Source organism: Pelmatolapia mariae, linkage group LG12 (genome assembly GCF_036321145.2).
Source record: "Pelmatolapia mariae isolate MD_Pm_ZW linkage group LG12, Pm_UMD_F_2, whole genome shotgun sequence".
Lineage (NCBI taxonomy): Eukaryota > Metazoa > Chordata > Actinopteri > Cichliformes > Cichlidae > Pelmatolapia > Pelmatolapia mariae.
The window spans coordinates 21,560,963-21,574,655 of NC_086237.1; the positions used below are offsets into that span (position 1 = coordinate 21,560,963).

Sequence of the window (13,693 nt, forward strand, 5' to 3'; positions counted from 1 at the left end):
TACGCTGATGATACTCAGCTGTACATCTCCGTGTCTCCTGATGACACCAGACCAATGGATGCCCTTTTAAACTGTTTTCTAGATATAAAATCTTGGATGGCAGAAAACTTTTTACAGCTTAACCAGGACAAAACTGAAGTTTTAATTATCGGTCCTGAGGCTCAGAGAGAGAAACTCTTGTCTAAACAGGCATTTTCACTATGCCCTTCACTACAAGTGAAAAACCTGGGTGTTATTCTTGACTCTGAGCTTGGTTTTATCCCTCATATTAAACACGTAACCAAAATTGGATTTTATCATCTAAAAAATATAGCCAGAGTCCACCCTATTCTCTCTCGGGCCAACACGGAGATGCTGATGCATGCTTTTATTACCAGTCGCATTGATTATTGTAATGCGATGCTCTCTGGTCTCCCCAAAAAGAATATTTCACCTTTGCAACTTTTGCAAAACTCTGCAGCTCGTGTGCTGACGAAGACCAGAGGGCGGGCCCACATTACACCGGTTTTAGAATCGCTGCATTGGCTCCCCGTGTGTTTCAGGATCGATTTTAAAGTTCTTTTATTGGTTTTTAAATGTCTTAATGGTCTTTGGCCTTCTTATCTTTCAGATCTGCTTTTACCATACGAACCCTCGCGGACCCTGAGGTCCTCTGGTACTGGCCTTTTGATTGTCCCTAAAGTCAGGACACATACTCACGGAGAGGCAGCTTTTCAGTCGTATGGTCCTCGACTGTGGAACAGCCTGCCGGAGGAGCTCAGGGCCGCAGAGAACGTTCATGTTTTTAAAAACAGGCTCAAGACCCACCTTTTTAATTTAGCTTTTAACTAACGTTTATTTATTTTATGCTTATTTATTTTATGCTTATTTATTCTATTTATATTATTAATTTAGTTTTACCTAATATTTATTGATTGTATTCTTATTCATTTTTTATCTTCTTACTCTGTTTATATTTATATTGTATCCCACTCTTATTTATTTTATCTTTTTATCCTGTTTATATTCTTATTAGGTCATATCTCCAGTGTTTCCTCTGAGGGGGCTCTCTGAACCGGGGCTGTGATCGACCGTGGCTGCTGTTGTAATTTCTTGTAAAGAAACTCCCTATTAACAGGAAGAAAAGAGAAAAATACAATTATTGATTGCATTGCATGTGATACAGCTTGGAGCATGAGAAGCTGTCTTTCTTGTTTCACTCTGACATCCTATGAAAATGCTTTTTGATATGACATTTATAATCCAAAGTGTACAAACATGTATGTCACATCAAATTCCAAGCAAGTCTTTGTATTTAATATTAAGAGCTACAAACAGATTTAGAATATTGAGGTTTTCAGTTCACCGCATGCACAGTTTATTTTTTTTCTAGTGAACAGTATTGTAAACTTCCAAAACATATACATTAAACATTTTTAACAAACAGGATTTGTGTTGTTTCTCATTATTTTTCTTAAACTAAAAGTTTATTTATTCCTGTGTAAATGAATCTGTAATACAGCGACTGTAGGACGCGTCCCTTCATGTTTGTTTTTATGACTGTTAAATCTCTTCACCACAATACAAAGTGAGAAGTGAAGCCTAGTAATTTTACACTTTAAAGGTCTGTGAACTAAAATATAAAAAATATGTAAACTATAAAGTAAATTTTCAGTGTAATTCAATTTTAAATTCATCTCCAGTATTTCATAATTAATTCTAGATTCTAACATATTATGTTTCATTTCATTACATTTTCTTATTCTTACGTAATTTCTCTCATTTTAAGGGGATTATTACTTTCTTTAATATTGTATTTTATATGCTGATGTTTTGTTTGTTTTCCCAATTTTTTTTTTTTCTTTCACATCTGTTGTCAGTTTTTTTATGTTACCACAACTGAAATTATTTCTTCTTTAACACCCGTTTATTCAGCTCAGGATTTTCTTTCCACTTCTTGACTTTATCAACTTTCGAAAAGAAACTTCCTGAAAATATGGCTGACGTTCATGAAGTTGATAAAACAGAAATATGATTCAATTTGGATTTGTAAGTTAAATATTTCTGTTCTAATAGTTTTGTAGATACAAAATAATATGACAGGACCTGAAACACATTTATTCTCATTTGAGGATGGATCAGATGAGTTTGACACCTACCTTGTGTCCTCGTACCTGATGGTAATGGACAGCATGTTGCCTTATAAGCACTGGGGTCTTTTGTTTAATGGTTCCACAGTGCCTTCTCCTGGCCGTGATGAACTATCACACCCCCCTGCTCCTTCTATTACAGGGAATGTTTAGAAAGCACAAACCTTTAATAATCACAGCTGAGATCATAAAGTGTAGTTATCTGTCTGTCCTTTACTTCTTCCTTTCTCTTAAGCACTTAAGGGTTGCGATTGAAGACTATCCCAGTTGTCACAAGCTAAAACTCACATGAAAATTCCCCTCTCATGATGACATTCCCAATAGATTATTGTAATTCCCAAACGAATCACCAATTAACCTAAAAAAAGCAAGTTGTTGGACTGTGAGAGGGAGCCAGAGCACCCTCAGACAACACAACATGCAAACAGCAGCCAGCAGATTCACATGCAGGACCTTCTTGCTGTGAGGCAACAGAACGAACCACTGCGTCACCGTGCTGACCTTAGAGCGCAGTCCTGTGGTGGAAAATGTTACCGTGGGTGCTTTAGGTTATATTACTTTGAAAGAGCTTTGGAAAGCCTGGAAGAAAGCAGTGCTTGTTTAATCAAATGTAACAATACACGTTGATTAAATGTCCCAAAGTGAGGAGATCTCTTTGCCAAACTTTAGTTTGCCGCTATCTTGTGGCAGCAGCTGGCTACTGTTATTTGCACATGTGCATTGTGTTTTTTTTTATTTTACTTTATTATTTAAAATAAACACCTAAATTAAATTAGTGAGTTAAATATATGAAATAGTATTCAACTGTAATATTATTCAACTATATGAAATATCATGAAGTCCCAGATTTTAGTTTATTGGACATTTAATAAGAAGATATGAGATCCAAATATATGCTTATGTCAGCACATCTGTTTCTCAGGTAGTTGCTCACATTATTTAATTTATTGTGTTCAATATACATCACTACATTGTGATTTCTGAAATATTTGAATATACGGGCAACGGGCTCTTCTGCGGCAATTTCTTGTCGTCAGTAAACAACGTTTAGGGAGCTCTATAGTAAATGGTAACTGGTAAATGGCCTGTGTTTGTATAGCACTTTTACTAGTCCCTAAGGACCCCAAAGCACTTTACATATTACATGTTTTGCTTGGTCAAAAAAACAAAACAAAAAACAGCGTCACTCCTGGGGGAGCCCGGGATCGCCTTGCCATCTAATAAGCGGCCCAGGTTGGACACGGAGCAGGTCAAAGCCCCCGTGCTCCTCTGCAGTTCGATCACACCTGTGAATAGATGCTGCAGTGCAGCCTGAGTTGTACAGCCAGACCCAGTGTTTATACACAACACACATCATCATTATACCTGTCTCTACATCACACAGCAGCTTCATCAGCCCTTCATATGATAAACACTCACAAACCTGCTGCTGTGCTTGTCCTACACCACCTCCACTTGCAGGACAGCTGCAACTACATCCTTCAACATAAATAATTAGTTAGGTTTTTGTTTAAACAAAAACCTAACTAATTATTTATGTTGAAGGATGTAGCATGCTGGGCATGAGCAGGTGGAGATAAACCTGAATAAATTTCCTATTCAGGGGTGAACGGTGCACAACTATCATACGCAGGTTTTCAGAAACCTACTGATTAACTCAAATTTCAAGTGTATTTCATCACAACTGTATGAAGAGCAAAGCAAAATGCTTATAGATTTAATATGTGTGAAGTTTAAAACTTCAACTTACACCCCACTGTGTAACTTTGTGTGGGGTGCAAAAAAATGTCTTATGGTTTCACCTCCCAAAACTCAGGTTCCACCAAGATTTGGAGTTAGATGACTCTATCTCTATCCAACTTACAAAACACACAAAAGGTTCATTATATTTTCTTTGTAATCATTTTTATTACAGATAGAAAGAGATAGTGAGATCTTTAGGTTTGTGTCCATCATCAGCCAAGATGTAATGCTGAGATGTAAAAATAAATTGTGGATCATATAAAAAAACATGAATAATCATTTTATTTATTTATTTATTTATGTATGTATGTATTTATTTATTTTTTATATACTCAATGTGGTTGAGTGGACATCAGTAGCTGTGCACGATTATTCAGCGCAAGTGTGTCAGGATGGCAGAGTGGCTTATTGCGCTGCGTTCAGGTTGCAGTTTTCCCTGGGGGTGTGCGTTCAAATCCCACTAACGACATTGAATATTTGCTCTTATTGACACACTCCTGGCCTGGAATAAGTCCAACATTACCGACAGTAAAACTGTTCGAGTAGCTACATGAAATACTTCACTTAAAGGAAAACCGGACAAGATGAACAGTTGTTTCCGTTTGCCACGTGATGTAAAAAAAAATGGCAAAAAGCAGAAAAAAATACAAATCATCATGAAGTAATCTGATCACTATCTGTCTGCACAGGAAATCTGCTGGCATTCAGAATGTACACGACTTAGTTTAAAGTGAGTGATTCCCTCAGGTAGACTGGAACTTCGGGTTCCCTTCAGTCTAAGACCTTAAATAATGGAGCGAGAAAGGCGCAATGTTGCCGCACACATTTCTGATACTGAAATATCAGAACACAAGTCTTCTCAAAGAGCTGTTTACCAGGGAATTTAAATGAATTGAGTGAAATATCCGAAAAGTGAAGAACAGGAAAGCGTTTCACCAACAACGTGATTATACGTAACAGCAGACGTCATGGTTTTTCTTTCAGTTTCATTCATACGTCCCGCGACTACAATTTTGTTTTTATTTTCACTGTGAAAAAAAGAGGAAAATATATGTTAATATTGCGCTTCTTTATTTTCTGTTATTTTCTCAAACGAAATAATAAAAGTGTCCGTAAAACTTTTTTTTGTTTGTTTGTTTGTTCTTATTCATGGCGGTGGTAAGAACATAAGTTACCGTAAACAGAAACTTTTCATAATAACTGACTTGTACATGGGATAAAGAGGGATGATTAAAAATAACTTTTTTCCTGAAGGCCTTTATTATTATTCTTTACTATTTTCACCAAACCTTACAGAGCAAAGTTGGAGTCATAACTTGGACAGGTGCAGCTGGGAAATCAAGTCAAATTAAAGCTTTACCCAAAGCATAATTATGGAGAATTTAAAAGTATTAGCGGAGAGCAATAACTACATATATAGTCTAAATGTTTTTAAAATAGCTTCTCAAATGTACAGTTCAAATCCTTACTATTACATTTATTTATTTTTTCTTTTCTCTGATTAAAATCGGGGTTTGGTTGGTTGTCTGTGAAATGTGCTTCTCTTTACCACATCCTCTTTTTTGGAATTGATGGCATTAACTAGTTTTGAACAGACCGCACATGTATACATTGTGGCGTACAGACTACCACAACTGTCAGCAAAACTTTAAGTAACGTGACAATAATCGTCTCGTGTTCTTCACCAGTGGATTTGCACGAACTATCAATAACATTATGAATTAAATGAGAGGAACAACCCCACGCAGTTCTCAGGATTCATCCATGCTCTTCTTTAAGCACCTATTAATTGTTTGCAGGGTCTTACAGGAGGTCTCCCTGCGTCTCTGATGACAACTTAAGTTGGCTGATGAAATAGGGTGACAGAAGAAGGTTAAAGGTGGAGGAGAGATGGAGAGACTTGAAAGAAAAAGTCTGAAAAATTCAGCAAAATTCTGAAATGCCAGCTAAACGTTTGAACACGCCTGAAATATCGAATCCTCCGATACCAGTCATTTATGTTCAAGAATCGATTCTCATATTAAAATATCGATATTTTAGTAATTTAGGGTAAATTTGTAGTTTATTATTAACGGGAACACAGTGAAAAGAAACTATATCATTCGGATTGTCTACATTGGAAGTAAGTACTTCCTCTTCTGCCTTTCATAGCCATGTGTGAAATATGGCTGTATAAATGTGTAGCAGCCCCTTGGCGTGCGCACTCACAACAACGACTCAGCGTAAACGGAGTCATGTGTTGACGTATTTTACCTCCACAAACGGCTGAGACGTGGTTTGCGATACATATGGCAAGAAAATGAGGTGTTGTGGCAACATCACTAACCTTGTCAAACACCTCAGTGTAAATCATGTCACAGAATATGACGAGCGTATGTTGAGGCGACCTGAAGAGGAGGAGAGGACGGGGACAGGTGCTGCTAGGGCGAGACAGGCGTCTCTCATGGAGTCCTTTAGTGTTGCAGGTGGCAGCGTGTTCAAATAGCGCACAACTTCAGTTGTTTAGTTGTTGTTTTTATTCTATATGATAATTCTGCATTATTAAGTGATAAGAACAAGTAATCTGATGTCCTGTTATCATAATGAGTCTATAATTTGAGATATAATAAAAGATACAATAAATAAAATAGTTTTTTGTACAAAGTATGGCATCAGATCAGTATCGTCGATACCACCCTGAATTTACTTGGTACCGATCGGAAAGGAAATCACTGGTATCGCACATCACTACATTTTATGGCAATATTCAGTATCATACGTTTACCTATCATAAACAGGAGCCTTCACAAAACAAACAAAAAACCCCCAAGAGGATTCACCACAAGGTACAAACCAGATTTCAGTCTGAAGATAAAGGTGTGGATTAAGCTTTACTTAAAGATAAAAAAAAGCTGCATTAGTCCTATTTGGACAAATTAAACTAAAATCAACCTCCAACACAATGATGTGTGATACATGGGCGACACTGGATCACTCCTGGTTATTGATGTTGTAGCTGAAGCCTGAAAGACTCAATCAGATCTAGCCAAACATCACAAAATTTTCCAGATGCATCAAATCAAAAAAAGATTTCTGTGAAGGAAGGCGTGAAGCACACGCAGAAACTCAATCATCTGTGAACTGCCAGCTTCACCTTTCCTTCTCACAGTGTCGATAACAAAACGAGCTCTGTCGCTCCTGCTTTGCATTGTGTCTGCTTCCTCCCTGTCACCATCAACCATCACCCCTTTCTCCAGGAATTTGTCCATCAGACTGCTGAGAACAGGTCCTGATATCCTATCAATGAATGAGCTCCTTACATTTAAAAGCCTCTTATTTGGAGAAGAAATCATGGTTCTAACTCTTTTGGGCAAAAGACAAACCTCTCTTTCCCAGACACAGCTGGAGCTGCTCTGGTGTGTCACACTCAGGTTAATATCTGCAATCATTGTTTTTAAAATCACCTGGAAGGTTGTGATGGAGTAGTTAGGATACTCTGCTTCATATGGTTGAATGTTAATCAGGTCATCGTCAGGGACAGTGGACAGACTGTAAACCTGTTTTGGATACAGAATACATTTTGAGGGTACATCTATGTACATCTCTTCACCAACTAATTCTCTCCTCTTGTCTTTAAAATCATGGATCACGATGTTCCTTGGCAACAACAATACTTTGAGGAAGGATCTGAGATTAAGTTCTTCTGGAGGTTTGTAGAAGAGCAGAACCATCGCTTGGACTGGGCCAGGGGGAGAGTCTCCATCCTTGACAACACCAAAACCAGAAAAGTCTGTGATGTTTATAACAACATGACTTTCTGTTATCTGATGAGGGGGGATGAACTCAATACCCTCTTCCTTCACATTAGCGACCTTCAAGGACTGACCTCCACCTGTGGAGATGAGCTCACAGTGTGGGAGATGGAGCTGACACACAGACTGCTGCTGACATTTGATGTCAAACAGGGGTCCTGCAGGCTTCTTGTGGTGTTGGGCCAGCTGCCTCCTGTTCCAAGGGACAGTCCTGTAAACCACGTCTCCTTCTCCCTCCATGACAAACACCAGGCTGGTAACACTGCACTGGTACAGGCCTGCACTGGAGCACTGGGACTGGTAGGTTTTATCATAAGAGCCATCAACAGTGATGTCAAGGATAGGTTCATATTTCTATCTTCAAACATGTGTTTTTAATTTGTAAATGTTAATAGTTATTGAACCATTGTCATGGTCAATGTTTAAAAAAAAGATGAAAAGAAAAATTAAAGGTGAAGCCAGGTCAGGTCCGTGAAAAACAAAGAAATGTTCAACCATGTACTGCATTTGAAATGTGTCCCATAATAAATAAAAATTCCTTTTGTCTTGCAAAAATGTGAAACTGTCACGTCATTAACATATAGAAAGCTTGCTTGTAGTGAAATGAAACTGGCTGTTAAAATCAAAACTGGGCACTAAAGTGAAAGAGCCACATAGATGGACTTTGTGGTGGAAACCAGACGATGGCCAGTCATGCATGTGAGAACAGTGATGACTTGAGGGTTTTGCAGGTAATGCTGAGAAAATCTCATAAACCACAGTGAAGATGAAGGTAGACACACTGTTCTTTTGTGCAGTTGTGTTTGCAAAATAAAAAAGCCAAAAAGATGTTTTGGGAATTTTTGTCTCATCCTTCAGTTCAGTTTAAAATGAATATGTCTTGGTCCTGGGTCTTAGGCAAAGGTTTTGACTTTCTGTGGCTTCATGATTTCTTTCAGGTTTTGTGAAGGGTTTGTGTTCCAGTTCTATATTGTTTTTCTTTTTTCTTATGTTATTCTGCTGCTTTGGAGTCCGTGTTTTTTCTTCTTTCTGAAGAAGAAAAAAGATTCTGAGTTCATCTGATTATCAGGAGAAGAAAGCAGGTGGAGAATTTCATAGTTTTTTGGGGGAGTTGAATCAAAACTGCTTTAAGGATCTTAATGGGACAGTTTGAGCTCTTCTTGGCAAAGTTGAGACCACATCTCAGGCAGAGAAATATTTTGAGCAGCGTCTAGCTGTGTGTCTGATGTAATTAGAGTTATTTATGTGTTATTTAACTGTTTCTTCTCCTTGTAAATTCAGTGTTGATGCACATTTTGATTCAAGAGAGCACTTGTGCAGTGACCCGATTGGTGAGATCTGTTAACCTGGGAAAGTCGAGCTTGGTCCAAAAAATAAATGCTGCAAATTCATCCAGTGAAATCAGGCAGTCAGTGTAAACGGCTGCACGAAGAACAAATAATTTTGTGAGGTTTTGTGAAGTAAATTTATGTCATTTGATACACAACACAGTGTTTATGAGGATTATAGAGCTACTTATGTACCCATTTTGTTTTAAATTTGATGGTTACATGTTTTGATATTTACATGTTTACATATTTGAATGTTTACATGCACTTTCAAAGCAGTAATAAGTACGTACTGAATGCTGCAGTTACCTGAGTCTGGGAGTTCCTGGCTTCTGATTTGCTAGGGAAGTCTCGTGGGGGCTGCACACAGGAAGTGTTGTTTTTGTTTTGTGGAGATTAAAGGTGCTGCTAAGAAAGTTATCAATCTTCATGTTGCTGTTTCTAATAGTTCAGAGAGATTCAGAACCACATAACGAACCGTCTGAAATGTTCACATGGGTGCAGTGTGTGAAGGCCTTCAGGGTCACTTTGAGGAAAATCAACCAAACTTCTTTAAAATTTATTTTATTTTTTATTTTTTAATTTCAGGGCAATTGATTCAGATAAAGCATTTAGTACTCGAAACAAGTTGGATTCAAGTCAAATTTACTGTGAATAGTGAATCATAAAGTGAACAAATGCAAAATATTTTAAGACTTTACAACAATAAACAATCACATCAGATAATTTGGGGCCAACAAGATCAAATTCCTGCTGTTTTTTTTAACCTCATTAAGAAACACCGCAGTCGATGAGATGGATGCAGGATAGATCAAATACATACAGATACGTCTGGAAATTACGGGACAATAACAATTTTAGTTTCTGTTTTTAGCTGAAACACATTAAAGTTGCGAATGTGTGTTTAATATTATGTTAAAGTGCAGACATTTGCTTTAAATTTTAGGAGTTAAAAAAACAAAAAATATGGATTAATTGGTAGATTTTTTCATACAATCTTGTATTTCACATTAACAATTCTGTTAAAAGCTGTTTCTAATCATGCAGATAAAATGTGGCGTTAGTGTGGTGTTGCAATTTTTTTTACTCACTATATGCAGTCAAAGGAAATCTCAGATTAAACTAAAGATATTATTATTATGTGTTCATTATTACTATCAACCATGTAACACTAATATTAATAGCCAGTTTCAGTCTGAATAAAAAGGCTGGATCCAACTTTGCTTAAATATCAAAAAAAGATGGAGCAGTCCTGTTTCCATCAAACTAAGATGGAGAGAATGAGAGATGGAGTCACTGCGACACACAGGTATATGTATTCCACTGACACTGGATCACTTTTGATTATTGATGTTGTAACTAACGCCTGAAAAAAAATCAAAGGTTTACCAGATGCCTTAAATCAGCCCAAGGTACTCACAGAAGAAGGAGTCAAGCTCACACAGAGACTCAATCATCTGTGAACTTGCACGTTCACCTTTGTTCCTCACAGTGTCGATAACAAAACGAGCTCTGTTGCTTTTGTTTGGCATTACGTTTGCTTCCTCCCTCTCAGCATCAGTTATCACCTTTTTCTCCAGCAGTGTGTCGAGCAGACTGCTGAGAACAGGTCCTGATATCCCATTAATAATGGAGGTCCGTACATTTAACAGCCTCTCATTTGGAGGGAGACTCACTATTCTCATTCTGTTGGGCAAAAGACAAACCTCACTTTTCCAAACACAGCTGGGGCTGTTCTGGTGTGTCAGACTCAGGTTAACATCTGTAATGTCTCTTTTGAAAATCACCTGGAATAATGTAAATGAGCTGTTAAAATACTCCTCATGAAACTCTGCTTCATTTGGTTGAACTACAATCAGGTCATCATCGGGAGCAGTGGACAGAGTGTAAACCTGCTTTGGAAACAGACTACATCGCGAATGTGTGTCTATGTACATCTCTTTACCATTTAATTCCCTCCTGGCGTGCAAAACATGACGAATCACTACATTCCGCGGCAACAACAACACACTGAGGACAGACCTCGGATGAGGATTAACTAGAGGTTTGTAGAAGAGGAAAATCAAAGCTTTGACTTGGCCAGGGGAAGAAGTGTCATCTCTGAAAATACCATAACAAGAAAACCCTGTGATGTTTATAACTACGTGAGTTTCTGTTATCTGGTGAGGGGTAATACACTCGATTCCCTCATCATTCACATGAGCGACCTTCAAGAACTGACCTCCACCTGTGGAGATGAGCTCACAGTGTGGGAGATGAAGCTGACACACAGACTGCTGCTGACATTTGATGTCAAACAGGGGTCCTGCAGGCTTCTTGTGGTGTTGGGCCAGCAGCTTCCTGTTCCAAGAGACAATCCTGTAAACCACGTCTCCTTCTCCTTTCATGTCAAACACCAGGCCGGTCACACTGCACTGGTACAGACCTGCACTGGAGCACTGCAACAGGTAGGTTTCATCATCAGACCCATCAGCAGTGATGCCAGGTGTAAACTCCTTTAACCTCATGTCAGGTAAGCTTGCTGCTAATGGTTTTGATCGCCATATAACAGTTTCTTTCTCCATAACTTCATCATCACCGATATTGCAGTGATGACTATTTAATTTAATGCGTGGAGACAGCCTAGAAGAGGACCATGTTCTGTATGGGAAGATGCATGGGAAGATGCGTGATCCCAAGACAGGAGAGTTGTCTGGTAGGATTTGAGATGGCCTTCTGGGAACGGAGGAGCAGTCTCCTCCTACAGGATCCTCCATGTCTTCACCATGTGAGCGATTTCCTTCTCCTGCTTCTGCAGATCTTTGATTGTGTGGTTCATCTTTAACTTTTTGCAATTCATTCACTTTTCTTTTCTTTACTGAGAAAATGTTCTTAAACATCTTATTTCTTGTTTCTTCTGGTTTAATGTATGCCTTTTAAAATGTCTTTAAAGATGCTTTTTTTATAGTCTTCCGTTCAGCCCTGTTGATATTCTTCAGTTTCCTGTTTCCAGAAAAATACATTTGAATTAAGTTTTAACTTTAATGTTCATAAAGGTTTTAAGACATTTAGTATTAAATAATTCCTAACCTAACCAAATCCTAACCTAATATAACATGCAGGTGTGGGTTTTGATTTTCAGAACTGAAAAAAAAGAAATAAATCTGTCATTTAACTGACCCTGGCCTTTAATAAGAGACACATATTAATTTAACACATTTTTCACATTTCACACTTCACACTTCACTCTCAGAAAGTATGGCCTGTATTTGTATAGCGCTTTTCTAGTCCCTAAGGACCCCAAAGCGCTTTACATATCCAGTCATTCACCCATTCACGCACACATTCACACACTGGTGATGGCAAGCTACGTTGTAGCCACAGCCACCCTGGGGCGCACTGACAGAGGCGAGGCTGCCGGAAACTGGCGCCACCGGGCCCTCTGACCACCACCAGTAGGCAACGGGTGAAGTGTCTTGCCCAGGGACACAACGACCGAGACTGTCCGAGCCGGGGCTCGAACCAGCAACCTTCCAATTACAAGGCGAACTCCCAACTCTTGAGCCACGATCGCCCCAAAGCCTTTTCTTGTTGTTCACATGTAAATTGCGTTTGTAAAATTGTAGACTATTCTAATGAAAATGCTAAAAATTTGTTTCCATCATATCTTTACCTGGTGTTTGTCTTTGTAGGACGGATTCAGTTCTGCTTTTCTTTCTTCACTGGGATCGTTCACTGCACCAGATGGTACTTCAGTGGGATTTTCCTTTAGAATGACGTTAACGACATCAGACTTCTAAATATAATCTACATGATGGAAACTAGTTTTGTTTCCTCTGTTTATGACAAACTTCATGGACCCACCCACATCTTTCTGACGTAGCTTCAGACAGATGCCCAGACAGACACTGATGATAATGTAAAGAATGAGCAGGGCTGCAGTGAGTCACACTGAGAACCTACAGACTCATAACCTTCATACCTTACTAACACCATGGAATGAAGCCCTGCTGTGATCGGTAAGAGTCACATTGTAACTGGAATGTTTTCAGTGTCTGTAGAAGTACAAGCCCATTACTCATACTAGGTCAGCACCTTGGGTTGTCTTGTGACGGCATGTGAACTCACTGTCCTCATCATTGAATCAAGGACTGACCTCCAGTACTTTCTGATTTCATAAGGAAAAACTACTTCTAACCTGAGGCCTGAACAACAAAGTGAAAGTGGGGGCTCGTTAAGTTAACTTAAGTGTTAAGTTTCAGTGTTGTGATGATACTCGCCTCACACCTGGGTACATTGTTTAGTAACTTATGTTAAACAATCGATTAAACCAACACCTGCTGATCAGTCTGTTTTCTTGAACACTGCGTCATCATTACTGGAAGACCGTGGTGCGCAGACAGTAGGAGTGTCAGTGTTGAAGTTTCCATTTTATATCGATTAGCAAAAAACAAATAAATTAATAAATATTGATTAATGAACAAAGCATTATTCCTTACCATCTAAAACAGTTGGTTGCATACAGTGGAGTAGAGTAGTAATGTAGTATTACTCGTTGACATTCAATTTACAATTAGTTAGCTAGTTAATTAGTTTAATTTACAATTATTCTGATCCCACCTTTGACTTTTATTTTTCTACTTATTATTAACTTATTGAAATTGTTAAGACTAAGTCAGGGCTACAGCTCAGTAAATAACTAAGAGTATTGGGCATATGTAAA

General features: G+C 38.3%; 2 protein-coding genes across 2 annotated transcripts; both read right to left on the bottom strand.

Moving 5' to 3' along the window:
• Nucleotides 1-6,925: 6,925 nt before the first annotated feature.
• Nucleotides 6,926-8,076, bottom strand: LOC134638262 (NACHT, LRR and PYD domains-containing protein 1b allele 3-like). The gene is made up of 2 exons (XM_063488781.1): nucleotides 8,068-8,076; nucleotides 6,926-8,017 (listed from the first exon to the last, which is right to left on the bottom strand). Exons 1-2 carry the CDS (start codon nucleotides 8,074-8,076, stop codon nucleotides 6,926-6,928), a joined length of 1,101 nt encoding a protein of 366 aa, XP_063344851.1.
• A 2,312-nt stretch (nucleotides 8,077-10,388) lies between these two features.
• Nucleotides 10,389-11,498, bottom strand: LOC134638263 (NACHT, LRR and PYD domains-containing protein 1-like). Its single transcript, XM_063488783.1, has one exon. The coding sequence runs from the start codon at nucleotides 11,496-11,498 to the stop codon at nucleotides 10,389-10,391; it is 1,110 nt and encodes a 369-aa protein (XP_063344853.1).
• Nucleotides 11,499-13,693: the final 2,195 nt, after the last annotated feature.